This window comes from Tinamus guttatus, unplaced genomic scaffold, assembly GCF_059628265.1.
Source record: "Tinamus guttatus ecotype Peru unplaced genomic scaffold, ASM5962826v1 Tinamus_guttatus_pri_ptg000226l, whole genome shotgun sequence".
NCBI lineage: Eukaryota > Metazoa > Chordata > Aves > Tinamiformes > Tinamidae > Tinamus > Tinamus guttatus.
In genome coordinates, this window is record NW_028288760.1 from 3,696,347 (window position 1) to 3,711,344 (window position 14,998).

General features: G+C 40.1%; 1 protein-coding gene across 1 annotated transcript in view; it reads right to left on the reverse strand.

Annotated features, from left to right (window-relative positions):
• Positions 1–14,526, reverse strand: part of TTLL11 (tubulin tyrosine ligase like 11) — a 38,272-nt gene extending 23,746 nt beyond the window's left edge. Inside the window, exons 1-4 of the mRNA XM_088525366.1 lie at positions 14,236–14,526; positions 9,243–9,339; positions 7,021–7,154; positions 656–1,231 (exon numbers count right to left, since the gene is read on the reverse strand). Coding sequence (XP_088381492.1) covers positions 656–1,231; positions 7,021–7,154; positions 9,243–9,339; positions 14,236–14,526 — 1,098 coding nt within the window. The remainder of the gene's footprint in view (positions 1–655; positions 1,232–7,020; positions 7,155–9,242; positions 9,340–14,235) is intronic.
• Positions 14,527–14,998: the final 472 nt, after the last annotated feature.

Below are 14,998 nucleotides of genomic sequence, written 5' to 3' on the forward strand. Positions count from 1 at the left end.
TCAATGTTATTTGCACCAAAGTGTTTCCTCAAAAGAATCATAAAAGCACAGCAGCATTATGGTTGGAAAAGACCTTCAAGACCGAATCCAACCGTAAAGCCTTCAACACCACATCTGCTAAACCATGTTCCTTTTGAGAGGGAGAAGAGAAATAACTAAGAACTGTGAAGTACTGCTGAATAATTACTGAAGCCATTTTTCTTTAGCACAGTATCTACTTCCACGGTACCTTCATTTCTACATACTTCATCTATCAACATGGAATCTTAGCACCTACAATAATGAGGCCTTAAAATTACCACCATCAGAGCTGCATTATGAAGCTGCAACGCTTCAATTATAAACATCTAGAAGCTGGGGAGAATATTGCTGGTAATAGTTGATACTTATTGAAAATTCTCTGTCTGTTTATGGCCAGCAGTAACACTGGCTGACAGTGATCTCTAAGCTAAAACTTGGGTGCAGAGAAGTTAAGCTGTGAGTCCACTCGAAAGGGCGCTGGCCAGTTTACAACTGCTATTCACCTCTCCCCCTGCTTCCTTCACTGATGAACAAAATCAGTTAAAAAAAAATGTAGAAAAGGAATGAAATATCCATAAAATTAATCCATACATATAAAATATAAATAACATTGTTAGCAAAAATTCCAACCCACCTGAAAGCAAGTTGGCCCAGGCTTTCCTGATGGTATGTCAGACTGATAGTAAACTTTTAGTTCTGGTGTTAGGGCAATAATTGTTTTAATCACCAGTGAAATTATATCTGACCACACTTTTTTGACATCGACTCCTTTGGAAGACAGTCTGCACAGAATGCTTGAAAAAGTCCTCTTGCTGCCAGTGTTTGCATTGTCAGAATGGATGAAGTTCCCACTATGAATATTTAATGAATAGTTGGTTAAGTGCATAAAAACCTGGTGCAAGTTTTTGAGAGTGGGTTCTTGATAGGGTTCTGTACAAAATCTAGAAAGTCCATCTTTGGCTATATAAATCTCTAAGGGTTCTAAAGATTTCAGTAAGACATACAGACGAATATCAAATTTCAGTTTGTCAACAAGCAGTGGTTTGCAAATATATTCCTGGACCACAGCTGGCCTGCTCTGTAGGCCTCCTGTCAGTCTGATGTCACTAGGGTCTTTAATGAGGTAGATTCCATCCCCCTGGCAACCTCCATCAGGTTTTACAATAAAAGTGGGCTTCCAGGATGGATCCCTGTCTTTCATCATACGAATCTACAAGGAAGAGAAGAATTATGCTGAAGAACACTAAAAGTGGGGAAGACAGAAAGAAAACTAACAAATTGCATTCACAAGCAAAAATAATAAAAACAATATGATCACATCACTATAGTAATAAACACCGTGCGAAAAAGGTAGAATATAAACAGTGTCATCAAGCACAAACCCAACAACAACAACAAAAAAGCATGAGTAGGGAGTTACCAGTGCCAATAAAAGTATTTTCTATACAACAAGCCTTTGCATAAATGGTACCAGGAAATTCTTTTTAATTTTAGTAACAATTTACAGTATATACTTCATGAGGTCCATTATATTACTCACTAACGTATATGAAATTGTAAAGCTAAACTTTTGTGCTGTGTTTCGAACAACTACAAGCAAAAGTAGCCATTAATCTAAGGAAATTAGTTTAGTTATTGAGGTATAAATCAAACAATAGTGGGAGAAGGAAACACAAAATGTGCCTCCTACGAGTTAAGGGCTAGCGCAACGTTGCCTTTGCGGGCGCTGCGGCTCCACGGGACGCAGCGCGCGCCCGCGAGCGAGCGGCCACGCAGCCAGCACCAACACCAGCCCAGGCACGATGCTTCTAACAGGGCTTAGAAAAGTCGCTGTATTTCTCTCGGGAAAAATGCTTTTGGTTTGTGGATTTCTTGAAGATTATGTCAAACTTACTTGACAGCTAAAAAATGGCATTAGTGGAATGATTTCAGGAAACATATTGTCCACAGACACACTGACAACTGGACTTATATGTATGCAGTAAAGGGAGATGTCCCCCCATAAAGGAAACTAGGAGGTGAGATATTCTGACACCTATTCACATTCTCTGAGCATACAAATAAACAGCAAGCCAGAGAAATAGTGTGATAAAGCCCCCACAAAATCTAGCACACCAGTACTTTTTAGAATTGACTTCATTCTCTTGTTTGTAGCACCTTGCTATGAAACATCTCTGTTTACTAAAGTCAGCTTTAATTTTTGTTAGAGTATTGATGGAGAACTAAACTGCCTATTTTTGTATTGTTTACAGCCACCTGAATGTTGATACTTGTACCAGTTCTCTCAGTGCTTTGTAGATATCTAGGAATATGGTATAAAGCTTGTCTCCTCATCCTGAGTTTTTCAAAATTGTGCCTTTGATTCTTGAAGTGAATAAGGGAATTGATTTACCTCAAATAGAAATGAAAACCGAGTAGGGGGAATATCCCTGGTTTGGCAGAACCTAAATATCCTACAGAATTCCAGATGCAACCTATTTGCTGAAACACAAAGTGTGTAATAGAGAGGTGTCTTCATCCTCACACAGAAAGTAGGATATGAGTCCAGCACCATCCATGAGGTTGAATCCAGCACCACTGCATTCACAGATATTTGTGAGGAAAGAAACTGTTAGAGCACAAATTGTAAATTTCAAAACGCAGCTATAAAATCCACATTTTCATGAACAGACAATGATAGACTGTAGTTCATGAAACTCATAGTAGCACCCAGGCAAGGCAAGGCATCCCCAACATAGGATGCAGCTAAAAAAGTGCAGGATCCAGCCTGGCAACTTTATCAGCTGCTCATGAGATCTGGAAAGGCAAAATACTTCAATTTTCCTACTAAATGGAACGGTCACATTAATATATTGAAATACCACAGATATTCTGAGTACAGACAATCCTTGGCTTACATTTGCTCATTCCCAGACGCTAGAAGTGCCCTGCAGAGCCCGTTCCCAGCTCAGGCCTGCTGGAAGAAGCTGCTGCCATCGTCTCCCCCACGAGCCTGCCTCTCCCTGGCAAAAACTGGGGATTGACTGATGCCCGAGGACAAGAACTAACAAAGGAAAAACAACCAATTGCCACAGTGAGCCCTGGCGCTGCAGAATGAAGAACTGGAACACGGGAAGAAGCTACCACTAACATAACGGGAAGAAGCTACCACTAACATAATCATGATTTTCGGACACAACTCTCTTTTCTGTGACTATGCTAAGCAACCAATCCACGCTTTAGTTCCCCTCTGACATTTCCAAGGACCAAAAGTACTTTTGGTTATATTCTATCCAATTATTTATTTTATTGAGAATCACATTATTAAAAACCTTCCCACTAACTACAGCTTAAATACAAGTTTAATTATTTAGATTAGGATTTTTCTCATGGACAAGTAATCACACTAATGCAATGAAAGATCCTTCATCAAAATAGGTCACTTGAAAGAGCAAAACAACACAATGGAGATTAGGCTTACATAAACAGTGTATGGATAAATAAGCCCAATTAGATCAGTGGCCCTAGATGTGCAAATAAGGAAAGCAGTATTTTATCCCCTTGTAATAATCCTCCCCTTAAAGGATATTACAGTGCATACTAGAGGATTCTTTCTAGTTAATGCTAGCATTCCAGTGAGTATTTGATTAATCTTAAATACCCACTACTAAAAATGCTGTACTACAATCCTAGTCCTCTGTACATAGTGCCAATCGGGGTCTAATAGGGCAGAAAGTAATAAAGACTCTCTCTCCCTTAACAGAATAAGGACAATCTGCCTCCTGCTCCCCATTTCTGCTCTTCTTGCCTCAGGCGACTTTTGCTTTGCTACAGCAGCACTTTTTTGAGAACGATAATGCTTTCTGGGGACTATTGTTGCAGATGCAATGGCAATCTGCTTTTGAAATATTGCATTTTGAAACAGTCATTGACTGTTATTTCAGTTCAGAACAAGATACGTGTTTACTACAGAGACAGCCCAGAATGTAACATTTCAATGCAGACTAACTGGAGGGAGATGCAAAATGCTTCAGTTTGGAGGGTTTTTTTTTTGTTTAATTACAATACTTGTGACATTTGATGCAGACATGGTTCCAAACAAAATAGCACTGAGACGCATGGCAAAATGACAAACTCAGCTGACTCATTATCTTTAATGTTAACTATTTACAGTCAGCAGTGAGGGAGAGTATAATGCCTGATGGAATGTAAACCTGGTCCAACTGCAGGTTTATCTTCAATGAGTACAACACTGGTTGAATGAATATGTTAAAATGATAAAACATATAAAATGGGCTATAAGATGTGACAGCATACAGGCCAGAATATTTAAGCCTATAATAAGTCTAAGAGGTGTCCAATAACTGAAAATCGCGTTAAACCACCAAAAATATGCTGCACTGGAAATGAGACTGCCCAAATTAGATTCTTATTAAAAATTAATCACAGTAGGCCTACTCATCATCCTCACAGACAGTATGCAGGAGGCAACACGAGAGTAACCAAGGTCCTGGTTTGAATCCCAAGCTGATTACATTTTAGAAACTAGAGTTTCCTATTAGGAACAAATTCTTATGAGTGCTGAGATTCCAGCAGATTCTTTTCTAACAATGAGTGAAGTAGCCACAGCCCCCGATAAATTTATCTGTATCTCATCTTCTGATATGGTGACATGTTAGTAAACAAGGCTTGATGAAACAAAAATAGGTAAATAATTAAAATAAACACATACTTACTGATTAAAACTTTAAAATTATTGTTAAAAAAACAAACATTATTTCAGTTTAATATGAATGCTGCTAAGGGAACTATCATTTTGTTGGTGTTTCCCAGTATGAACCAAATCTACATCCAACTGTAAAAAAGGCAGCTCTCATTGATTAATGGCTTTTATAGCATGCAAGATTAATTATTAGATTGTCATGCCATTTTCCACCTGGGGTTATGTGTGTGGGAAAGTGGGAACAGCAGAAAACTGGTGGCAATCGATTAAGCTATTACTACATATGTATGATAAAAATTCATTAGCCTCAGGATATAACTGAGGCATAGTAGGAGTATTTGAGGAAAGCTGTTTGGATATGTTGGAGTGCCTCAGGAAGAGGTAGCAAGATTGAAATTCTCAATGAATTTCTTCCTTTAGTAATCATTTCTAATACAAAGGCTCATAGGCATTAATTTCTCAGTCCAGCCCTTGGAGATAAAATTCAGTACTATAAATGGCACCAAATTATCTTCTCCTGTCTAACTTGTACCTATGCTGCAACAGAAATTGTGACATTTGGTAATTAACTTTACTATAATGGGCTTGAATACCAATAATATTGAAGCCACAGCAGCACAGGTTTCAACATGACTTGTCTACTTAGTTGCTGAAGTTCATGACAATACAGTCTCACTTCCAGAAGTACCTGAGATGGTTAAGTCATCTTCTGTTCAAGTAAATGCCCATATGGCAATCACAAATTCAAGCGTATGCCAGTTTTTATACGGGTATGTCTAAAATGCAGGCACCGCTCAAGCTGTTTGCGAATAAACGAAAAATTCAGTCTTTGAGAGATGACATTTTCAACAACATAAAGGCTCCTCAATAGTAAAGCAAACAAACAAAAAAAATGCATGCACACATAAAGAGCAGAAAAGACTGGAAAGCTCCTACTGAGAGATCAGAGAACTCCAAGTGAAAAGAGTTCTGAATCAGTTAGGGTTCATAGTGGATTTGGGATTTTTTGTTTTGTGTTTTTTCTTGTTTTGGAGGGGTTACATTACAAACTTCTGTTAAGTAGAATATAAACTTTTACAACATAAAATATAGTGTTTTATAACAAGAACTGTGCTTTTCTCAAACACAGATGGAAGAACATATGCAAAGGAAATTCTGAAGAATGTGTTACTGGACATCTGTTATTCTTGGAACAAAACCCAAATCCTCTTCCCCCAAATATTTATTTACAGTGCCACCTGCTGACACCGTGGGGTACTGTGCACATCTCCACGCGCTGCTCAGTTTAATCAGTGCCTTGTAACTGAGACAAGAACAATTCCCAAAAGAATCACAGCGAGAACCCCAGTGCATCAATTTGAAAGCTTACTTTCACGTTATTTTTACTTATTCACCTGTCACACCTAAATTGATTGCATAACTTAGACTTTTACAAAGTGGTCTTGCATTTTCAGTAACAAACCTGAAATACTATTGGAATTGTGTTCATTTTTACTGTTATTAGCAGTGTCATGGCAGCGGCCCAGCATACTTGCAGAGTATATATTAAAAGATGATAATGGATTTAACTGGATTGTGGAAATGATAGTTATCTAAAAAGTAACATACAGTATAGAAGTCTAATAAAGTCCATACCTTTTCCTGCTCACTTTTCCAAGCAGAGGATACTGTAGAATACAAGAATGCACTGGGCGAGTCAGACAGGGTTAAAACAAACACATACAATATTTTAAAAATATTTGCAATAACAGAACTGAACACCAGCTGAAAAAAGAATGGCATGTTGTTACATTTTTAATATTTAAACAAAGTAACAGTCTGACAGGACACTCAAACAATTATGCAGAAAAATGTTTATATATTTAAAACAACACGCAACAGAAAACTGTTCTGAAGGATTCAGATAAAACAGGAAGGATGGACTAACAAGACTTCAGTGGTAACGAACCTGAGGAGGTAACATCTTCCACAAACTACAGTATTAGATTCCCAATACTCAGTCCCCTTAAACTCAGTAGGGTATGAGGGGAAAGAATTTATGTTTCTATTGTGCTTAATTTTAAAACATTTCTTCTGGTATTGCAAAGATGTTCAATTATTTTAAATTTATTCTAGGGAAAAAAAAAAGCAGTTCATCCACACTATTTCTGATCTCAGGCAAATGTAAAACAATGCCATCCACAGCACCTATGTAAGTGTGATTTTTAACGATCAGGTAGAAATGGAAAAAAAATTAAGGAATGACATGACCACCATATGTAACAAATTATATTATTCTGAGAGTAAAAGTATTCTACCTCTTTCTCAAAGAAGGAAGATTCATCTGGCAGAATCCAAGATCGCGGATAGAAGTTATATTCAAGAGGAAATAGATACTGCATTGTTCGCACTGCCCGACTCAGTGTAATTTTGCGTACCATCTCTGTCATGCCTACGGAAAATAATAGATATTATTTAAAGGCAATGAAGAATTGTCACTGACGCCTCATTGTAAAAGTAAATTATTATACCATTACTCACCGTATAGGCAGGCACTCTTGCCTACGTTTTCAGTGTGACCAAAACTTTAGCCAGTCTGACAAAAAATGGTACCGCTCCCCTGACTACTGTATCATATGAGAAGAGCCTTATATTAGCTGTCCAAAACAGAGCTCAGAAAAACAAACAGAAGTGCTTTAGTCTAATAGTAATTACTGCCTCTGCTGTAGTCCACAACTAACATCTTGGCTTGATATCATTACAAAAATAGAAAACAATTCAATTTAAATATAAGAAACCACTTTGTATTTACTTTGCATTTATTTAAGCAATTCTGTCAGAATAGGCTCTGAAACAATAGAATTTAGGAAGTCTGTTTTCCTCTAGCTTTGAATCTGAAGATCGGTTCATCCCATGTCCAGATTAGTACGTTCTGATCAAAGCTTTTTCCAAGGCATTTACCACCCTGTCAGCAAATTTCTGCCTCTGCTGAGTGTGGTTGATTTTGGCCAGTGGGTTCCGGAGCTTCCTGGAGGAGCGAGAAAGCACCAGGGCACATACAGACAACAAAACAGATGTGACCCCAGAAGCTACCCTTATGGAAAAGTCTTTCTGAGGACCAATCCTTTTAAGATTTTTTTGTATATCTCACAATTAAACAACAGAAGAATCAAGACCTCTTTCGAGGAGAAAGAATTTAGCAAAACGCAGCATCAGACTAAAGCTACATTCCTAGCACACATGTTCAGCTCTGATGACCTCTTCACTCTGTTTTCCTTGACACCTACACACTCTGCTTGCATAGGGGCATAGAAGACAGAGAAGAGAGGGCAACATTCACACAATACTGCTCAATTTAAACCACCAGAAAACGATATTATTTGATAGTAGTGTGTGAACTGTCCATAGACAGCAGAAAGCCAGGGTAAAGAGCATTGAGTTCGATGCCTGAGGTTTCTTATTCTCAGAGCATACTAACAGCAGCAATAAATCTGAAGCAAAGGGCTTAGGTAAGTCAATACATAAGATCTTAGCTATTGTTTAGAGAGCTCTCAAACGGGATTAAATGAGAAATAAGGGAGCTTAAAGAAGAAGAATAGTCATAATAAGATGAGGGCTGACGTGAACTCTTCAATATTAAAAAAATCCGCTTGAGGATGTCTGTTCTCCCTGAAACAGGACAGAGCTCAAAACAGATTTTTGCTCCCCACTACTAAAAACAAAACTAATTCACATATTCAGCACTGCTAATGATGTGAAATAACACACAACAATTGCATACTTACCTCACTTAAATCATATCCTAAAACTCAGTCTTTTTCTAAATTCATAAGAGGATATAAGTATGTTCAATAAAGAGAACTCAGAACACACTTTTTATTTAGTATGTGACTAACCAAAAATCAGGAATATGATCTCATCGTACAATATTTAGAAGAAGAGAATGGGAATGTTGCCTTTTACTTTTATTGGTCTGGTCACATAGTCTAACTCTAATCCCATACATATTTGTAATGTTGAGAGGCTTACTCTGCAATCCAAAAAGGCTGAATGCCAAATTCAAATATACTATTTTCTCTTCATATCATCCCTAGTGTATTTAGATTTATCAAAAGCTGAAGATGAGAAACCCATTGGACTTCAAATAAATTCCATCTGTTATTATGATTCTAATAACTTAAATAGGGGATAATCCACAGAGAAATAGCAATGGGAAGTCCAAAAGACAATCTAGGAGAAGGAAAGGACTAAAACTAACCTAAATTTATGAGGAACCCTCTACCCTCTCAAACACATGCAGATTGACAAATAAGCCTATTTGTCTTCATTTCTTACAAGATCCCCTCACCTCCACACAAGCTCTATAACCATCCCTCTCCCAAATTCTCCCCTGAGCAGAAATCACCTACCAAAAATCACATTCTGAAAATACTGTCATCTAGGTAGGCAGGTGATTCAGAAGAAAACAGTAAAACACAAAAACAACTAAAACTGTTACTTTTTAAAGCATTTGTTTAAATCGGAAGCAGAAGAAAGGTACCTGGAAACTTGTTGACTTGACCTGAGAATATGTCATTATCGTGAAACGACACCCCGTGCCAATAGATATCACACGGCAAACGTCTGCCGCATGGAAACTGCAAAAGAGATACGAGAAGTTTGGAAACAAAATGGCAATATTGCTTCATTACTTTTCTAAAATATAAGGCATAAACCACTCAACAGCAGTTCAAGCTTCCAAAATTCAAGAAGGCCCTAACTGCAAGGCACTCTGAGCATGCCAGGCTAAGTGGATGCACAAGCTGCATTAAAAATTTAACAGTTACTCAAAGAAAGCCTTTTAAGTGAAGTAACTATATTTATCTAATCACTTGCTAAGTGCATACTTTTAACTTTTTTAGGACTAAGATGATTATGCCAAGAATATTAAATGGCCTAACAACTTAAAAGACTTTATTTTCCCATTCACACAAGATTTGACCATAAATTTCCAATGGTAACTGGAGTGCATTATCTTATGGGTACATTCCCAAAAATCTATTATATTATTAGATTGCATCTTTTTCAAACCGTATGCCATAATTACAACTACAGCATTTTCAGGATCCAGTTCTATTAAATATCCACCATCTTCCATACCCCATAACTTCAAAATAGTTAACATATTAAAAGAAACTCTGCAAATGTACCTTAACAACCACAGTATGCTGCAAAAACTACTAATTCTTTACCCCAAAAACTGTTTTTTCTTCCGATAGTGTATTCCGCTAAGCCTTAGATTCCTTTCCAGCATAAAAAAGAAATGAAAAAAAGCATAAAGCATAAAGCTTTCGAGTGAATTATTTACTTTAGCTGCTACTTTAATTAAAATTTAAGTTTATTTACTAAACAGCTTTGAAAATTAAATTTAGAATGCTAATTTTGTGATGTATCCTTTTTCTACTTCCTTACTCACAGGGGTGAAATACACAGTAGCAGAGTTGGAGGATTCTTCACTTATTATTCAGACAGGAAAAAAAAAAAAAGGATTTTGTACATCCAAAAATTAATTCTGTAAGGCTCTGAAAGACAATCAGTGGCCTTAACCTCTTTCCACAGGTATATGCAGAATACAGATTTAGTATTAGGTCTCAAGCTTCCCTTCCCACTAAAACCTGAACAATTTATTTATTTATTAAATGGAATTGAAAGGAAAGGAATGAAATTTGCATTTATATAACATCTTTCATCTACAGAGGATATCAAAGCGTTTTATGAACACTGCACAGAAATCATTTCACAACAGATGAAGTGTAAGCACCTCTGCATGGCAAAACGGAGGCCATTTTACAGCAGAATCCACGATTCAGATAGCATAGCAGCTTGGCTACTTCTGAAAAAAACCTGTATTGTTTGGATTTGTGTAACAATGGGACCAAACTAATCTCCTGAATGGGCTGGAAAACATTCACTATCATCTGCATCATATTTTAACACAACAACAGTGCTTAGAAAGAGAAAAAGAACAACAAACAAGCTGCATTATTCAGCGCTCTGTGGCAGCACTAGGCAGATATGAAAGCATTTTAAACCCGTGCAAACAGGCTTTTCTGCCCCCTCCCGGAGTCTGGTGCGAGGCTACCTAAAGAGAAGGGTGGGCGAGTGAAGTGCCCCGGTTCCGGTAGCCTCCAGGCCGCGGCGGCCCCAGCCCTGCTCTGATGGACACGCGCGTCACGGCTGGGACCGCAGCGACCCGGCTCCGTCTGCACAGCCCTGCGCTCACGCAAACAACTCCACATTGCAAACAACTCACTAACTCTTTAAAGGATTTATTTAAAATCTTTCTGTATTTGGACATGGAGGGCATTCACGAGAACAAAAACAGGAGGCTGCAAAGTGAGCAGATTTGTTTTCACGACTCTTATCAATCACGGTCTAATTCATCTGACAGGTCATTTCTACCTCTTGAATGGAATGCAGTAATTTAAACTCTGTCTCACGGGTCACATCAGTTTGCTCTGTGATGCTTAATGACATCATGGCTCCCAGTCCACTTTCCCTACCATGAAATTTCAAACTATTTCTATGCCTCTGTGCATCTACCGACCAGTGAGACGAATGAAGCCCTTGATGCTGGGATATCTGATGTCCGAGATACCCGCTTCTTCCATTTTCCTGGTAATTGAAAGCCAGTTGAAGAAATGATTTATTAAGCAATGAATAAACTCAAGATGCAAGCTCAATTTGTGCCCATTACCTCATTTGGCATATCATGTTCATTTAAAGAATCTGACACACCAAATCAGCCAGCAATCTAATGATGTCGGTAACTGCTCCAATGGCACGTAGAAATTCTGCAATGCCTTTTAGGAAGTCCACCCTTGTACATTAGCTAACATATGGCTATCACAGTTGATAATTTAATTCACTCAAGATCTCCATAGCTGAAAACTGTATCAAACCAGTAGAGCTGGATGGATATTCATGGTTTTTTGCAGAAGTATGGGTTAAACCAAATCTTTGCTACTATTTTAAAATGCCAATTAAAAAGCAAAAAAAAAAAAAAAAATCCCTCTCTCCCCAGACTTGCTCCACTGGACTAGAGATTTTCTAAAGGTGTCACATAGCTACAGCTATTGCTCTGCAATATACTGTGTTTGCAGCCGCTCAAATACCAATCAATTTTCCCAAGACTTCCCATGCAATATCTCATTATTTAGATTGATTTCTTGCATGAAAGTGAGAAATAGAATTTTGTGAAAACAAGACTTGAATATTGCCAGTTGAAAAATACTCTTGCCATTTACCTGTCTCATAGTAAAAAAATAAAAATAAAATGAAATGAAATAAATAAAGAGTTATGGAATAGCTCAGATATAAATGGGGAATATTTGCATATGCAGAAACTGGCAATTTTACCTCTCCCTTCCACAAGTGGGCAGATGAATGTTTTCCATTCTAGCTGTTCAATACAGAACAATTAGTATATTGCAAAATGCTCTCTGTGTCCCCTGAAAATAAAACGAACATACAAACAAATCCCCCTACATATGGGTCTGCTTTAAAAGTGTAAACATGGTATGGATCTGATATTAATTGGCATTAGACAAACCCTACTACCACATAGTGTTTATTAGGGCATTTCCTACATTCCAGCTAATTGCCATTGAGAGACCGACTCATCTCTTGAGCCATATGAGGCTCAAGAATTTCAGTGACTTTATAAGGAATGAATTATTAGTTGTTTAGATAGTACAGATGTCTCAAAATTCAATATTTGGTCTCTTCTTTATTAAGAGGACTACAAAGAAGTCAGAAGGGAAAGCAACAAACTAAATGAGAAATATTGACTGAATTAGCAGATAGAGGAGAGAGGATATTAAGGGAGACAGCAAACAAACAAAGATTAAGTAAAGCCAAAAGCAGCTGCTATTGTTGGATACAGAGAAGGAAGGAGAATGCTGGTAATACGGTGTGGATATTCAAGATAACAGGAGCCTGTGAAACCAGCCAAGTCTAGGGTAGGACACCCCGCACAGAGAATCAGATACCCCCAGCAGTCAAACCTCAGGAAACAGGAAAGATAAAAGTCAACCAGCAAACGTGTCTCATTACCACTATAACTCGTGAGGGCAACCCAAGTAAATCACAAGCACTCAGTGTAACACTATCCAGGTACTCTGGATATGAAACTTTGCCACAAGAATAAAGAAATTAAATGTAACCCTTGTTCTGTACATCATTGAAATGAGAATGCATTAAATGCTTCATGGCAGGATGCATATATCTTTGTGGCACTGAACATTTCAGATATTATGAACAAATACAAGTATATCCTCCAGAAAACAATTCTGTAGGTTTTAATTGTCAGGTTTAAACAATGCAGAACAGACTATGTGCAAATGTTCCCTACCCTTTATTTAAAAGCAAAACAAACAAACACCGTCAGCTGCATGGAAATATTAATATCCTGTGGGCCTGGAGGAAGAGACAAGACAAGAGACAGAAGTTTCTCATCCCAGCGGTGCCTTTGTCAAATGGGGCAGCTGTGCCACAGATCACGTCCTCTTTGACTCCTCCAGCTTCCCTTTTCCAAATGGATTATAAATACCCTCTTTCTTACAAAAGAGTAATGGCTTCTATGAAGCCATTTATAAAGTAATTGTGGAAAGATCTTTACAACTTGAAAACTATTTAGCATCTGTGGTGAGATACACATTAGAAATTTCTTCAGGACTAAAATAACGTCAAAATATCACTTTCATTCCTGCTCCCATACTGCCAGGTTTCCAGTTTAAAAACAAACAAGCACAATAGGGGCCTCCTCACACTGCGCTGAGAAAGTTGCAGGAAAAAATATATACATATATCTTCTCTCAGCACAATAATTTAGAAGACCAAAAGTTATGTATGTCATACTAAACTGTTCAGTATCAATTTACTCACACCCTCTGTTGTTTAACATGGCCTCAAGATAATTTACAAAGCAGAGGTTTTGCCTTCAGACCTAAAGGCTGATCTACCGGCTCATATTCTCTTACTCAATATCACATCCCCATACTTGGAAGGGATAAGGGTGAAAGGGAAGAAAAGCTGCAAATGGAGATGCTTTTTTCCACAAACATTTCTACATGGGGGAGAGGTTTATTTCTTGCCCCTTCCAGGGATGAGTTTAAGCTTTGAAGGGTAAGATCCGATTACTCCTATTTTGGCTTGCATAACTGCTGATGCCACCGTGGGTCATAAATCAGCTTCATGCCTTGAACCTAATTATAAATAACCAACATGGAAAAATGCCAGAAAACACCAACTGGAAGGAACTGCCTGCTGAAGGGGGTCGCTTTCACCGTGGGTCAGGGACACTAGGGAAGAAAGAGACAGGGAAAAGCTCTGGCAACGGCAGACTCGGGCAGGAGGAGGCAGCGGGAGGGCTTTGCCAGGGCAGTGGGCGCTGCGACGCGGCAGAGGAAGGCGCTGGGAGAAAAGAGGGCAGCTCCGCGCCGGGCTGGGCCCCGCAGGGCAGCACGGAAGGGTCGCCGGCGGGCCGGGCTCACCTCCTTCCAGCGCAGCTGCCTCAGGCTGATCTTCAACGCCTCCAGCGACGTCTTGGCCTTGGAGCTGTCCACGGTGACACGCGGCCGCCGGGCCCGGCCGCCCGGTTCGCGCCCATCCCCGGCCCCGGCCCGTGCCCCGCACTCCGCCGGAGCCTGTAGGCCGGGTCCGCGGCGCTTCGCCTCCTGCGCGGCGGGCGGGCGCTCCTCGGCGGGGAGAGCGGGGGAGCCTGGTGGCTCGGCCGCCTCCGGGGCCGGGGAGCGGGGCCGGGGCAGAGCCCCGGGCAGCTCCATCAGCGGCGGCACCGGCTCGACCCGGGCGGCCCCGCCGCGGCGCGGCCGGTTGCCATGATAACTCCGCGGCCCGCTTGGCAACGGCGGACGGAGCGCGCGAGGGGCCACGCGCCGCCACACGCGAACCGCCTCCGCGCGGGGGCGGGCCTCGGCACCGCCCACGCTCACGTGATCGCGGCCACGCCGGCCATCTTGGCAACGGGCAGGAAGCCCTGCGCAAAGGACATGCGCGGAGGCCATTTTGGAAACGATGGCGGCGGCGGCAGCGGCTGTGGCCGCGGCGACCATCTTGGAAGCGGGCGCCTGGCGTTGCCCGTTACTCTCCACCTCAGGCACGGCCGCGCCGCCGGGCCGCAGCCTCGTCTAAATCAGCGAATTCCCTCGCCCTTGTCCAGCAGCGACAACATTCCTTGCCTGGGATTGCGCCAGGCCTATTATCCCACTGGTTTCACTACCTTCCCATGCCAGTATT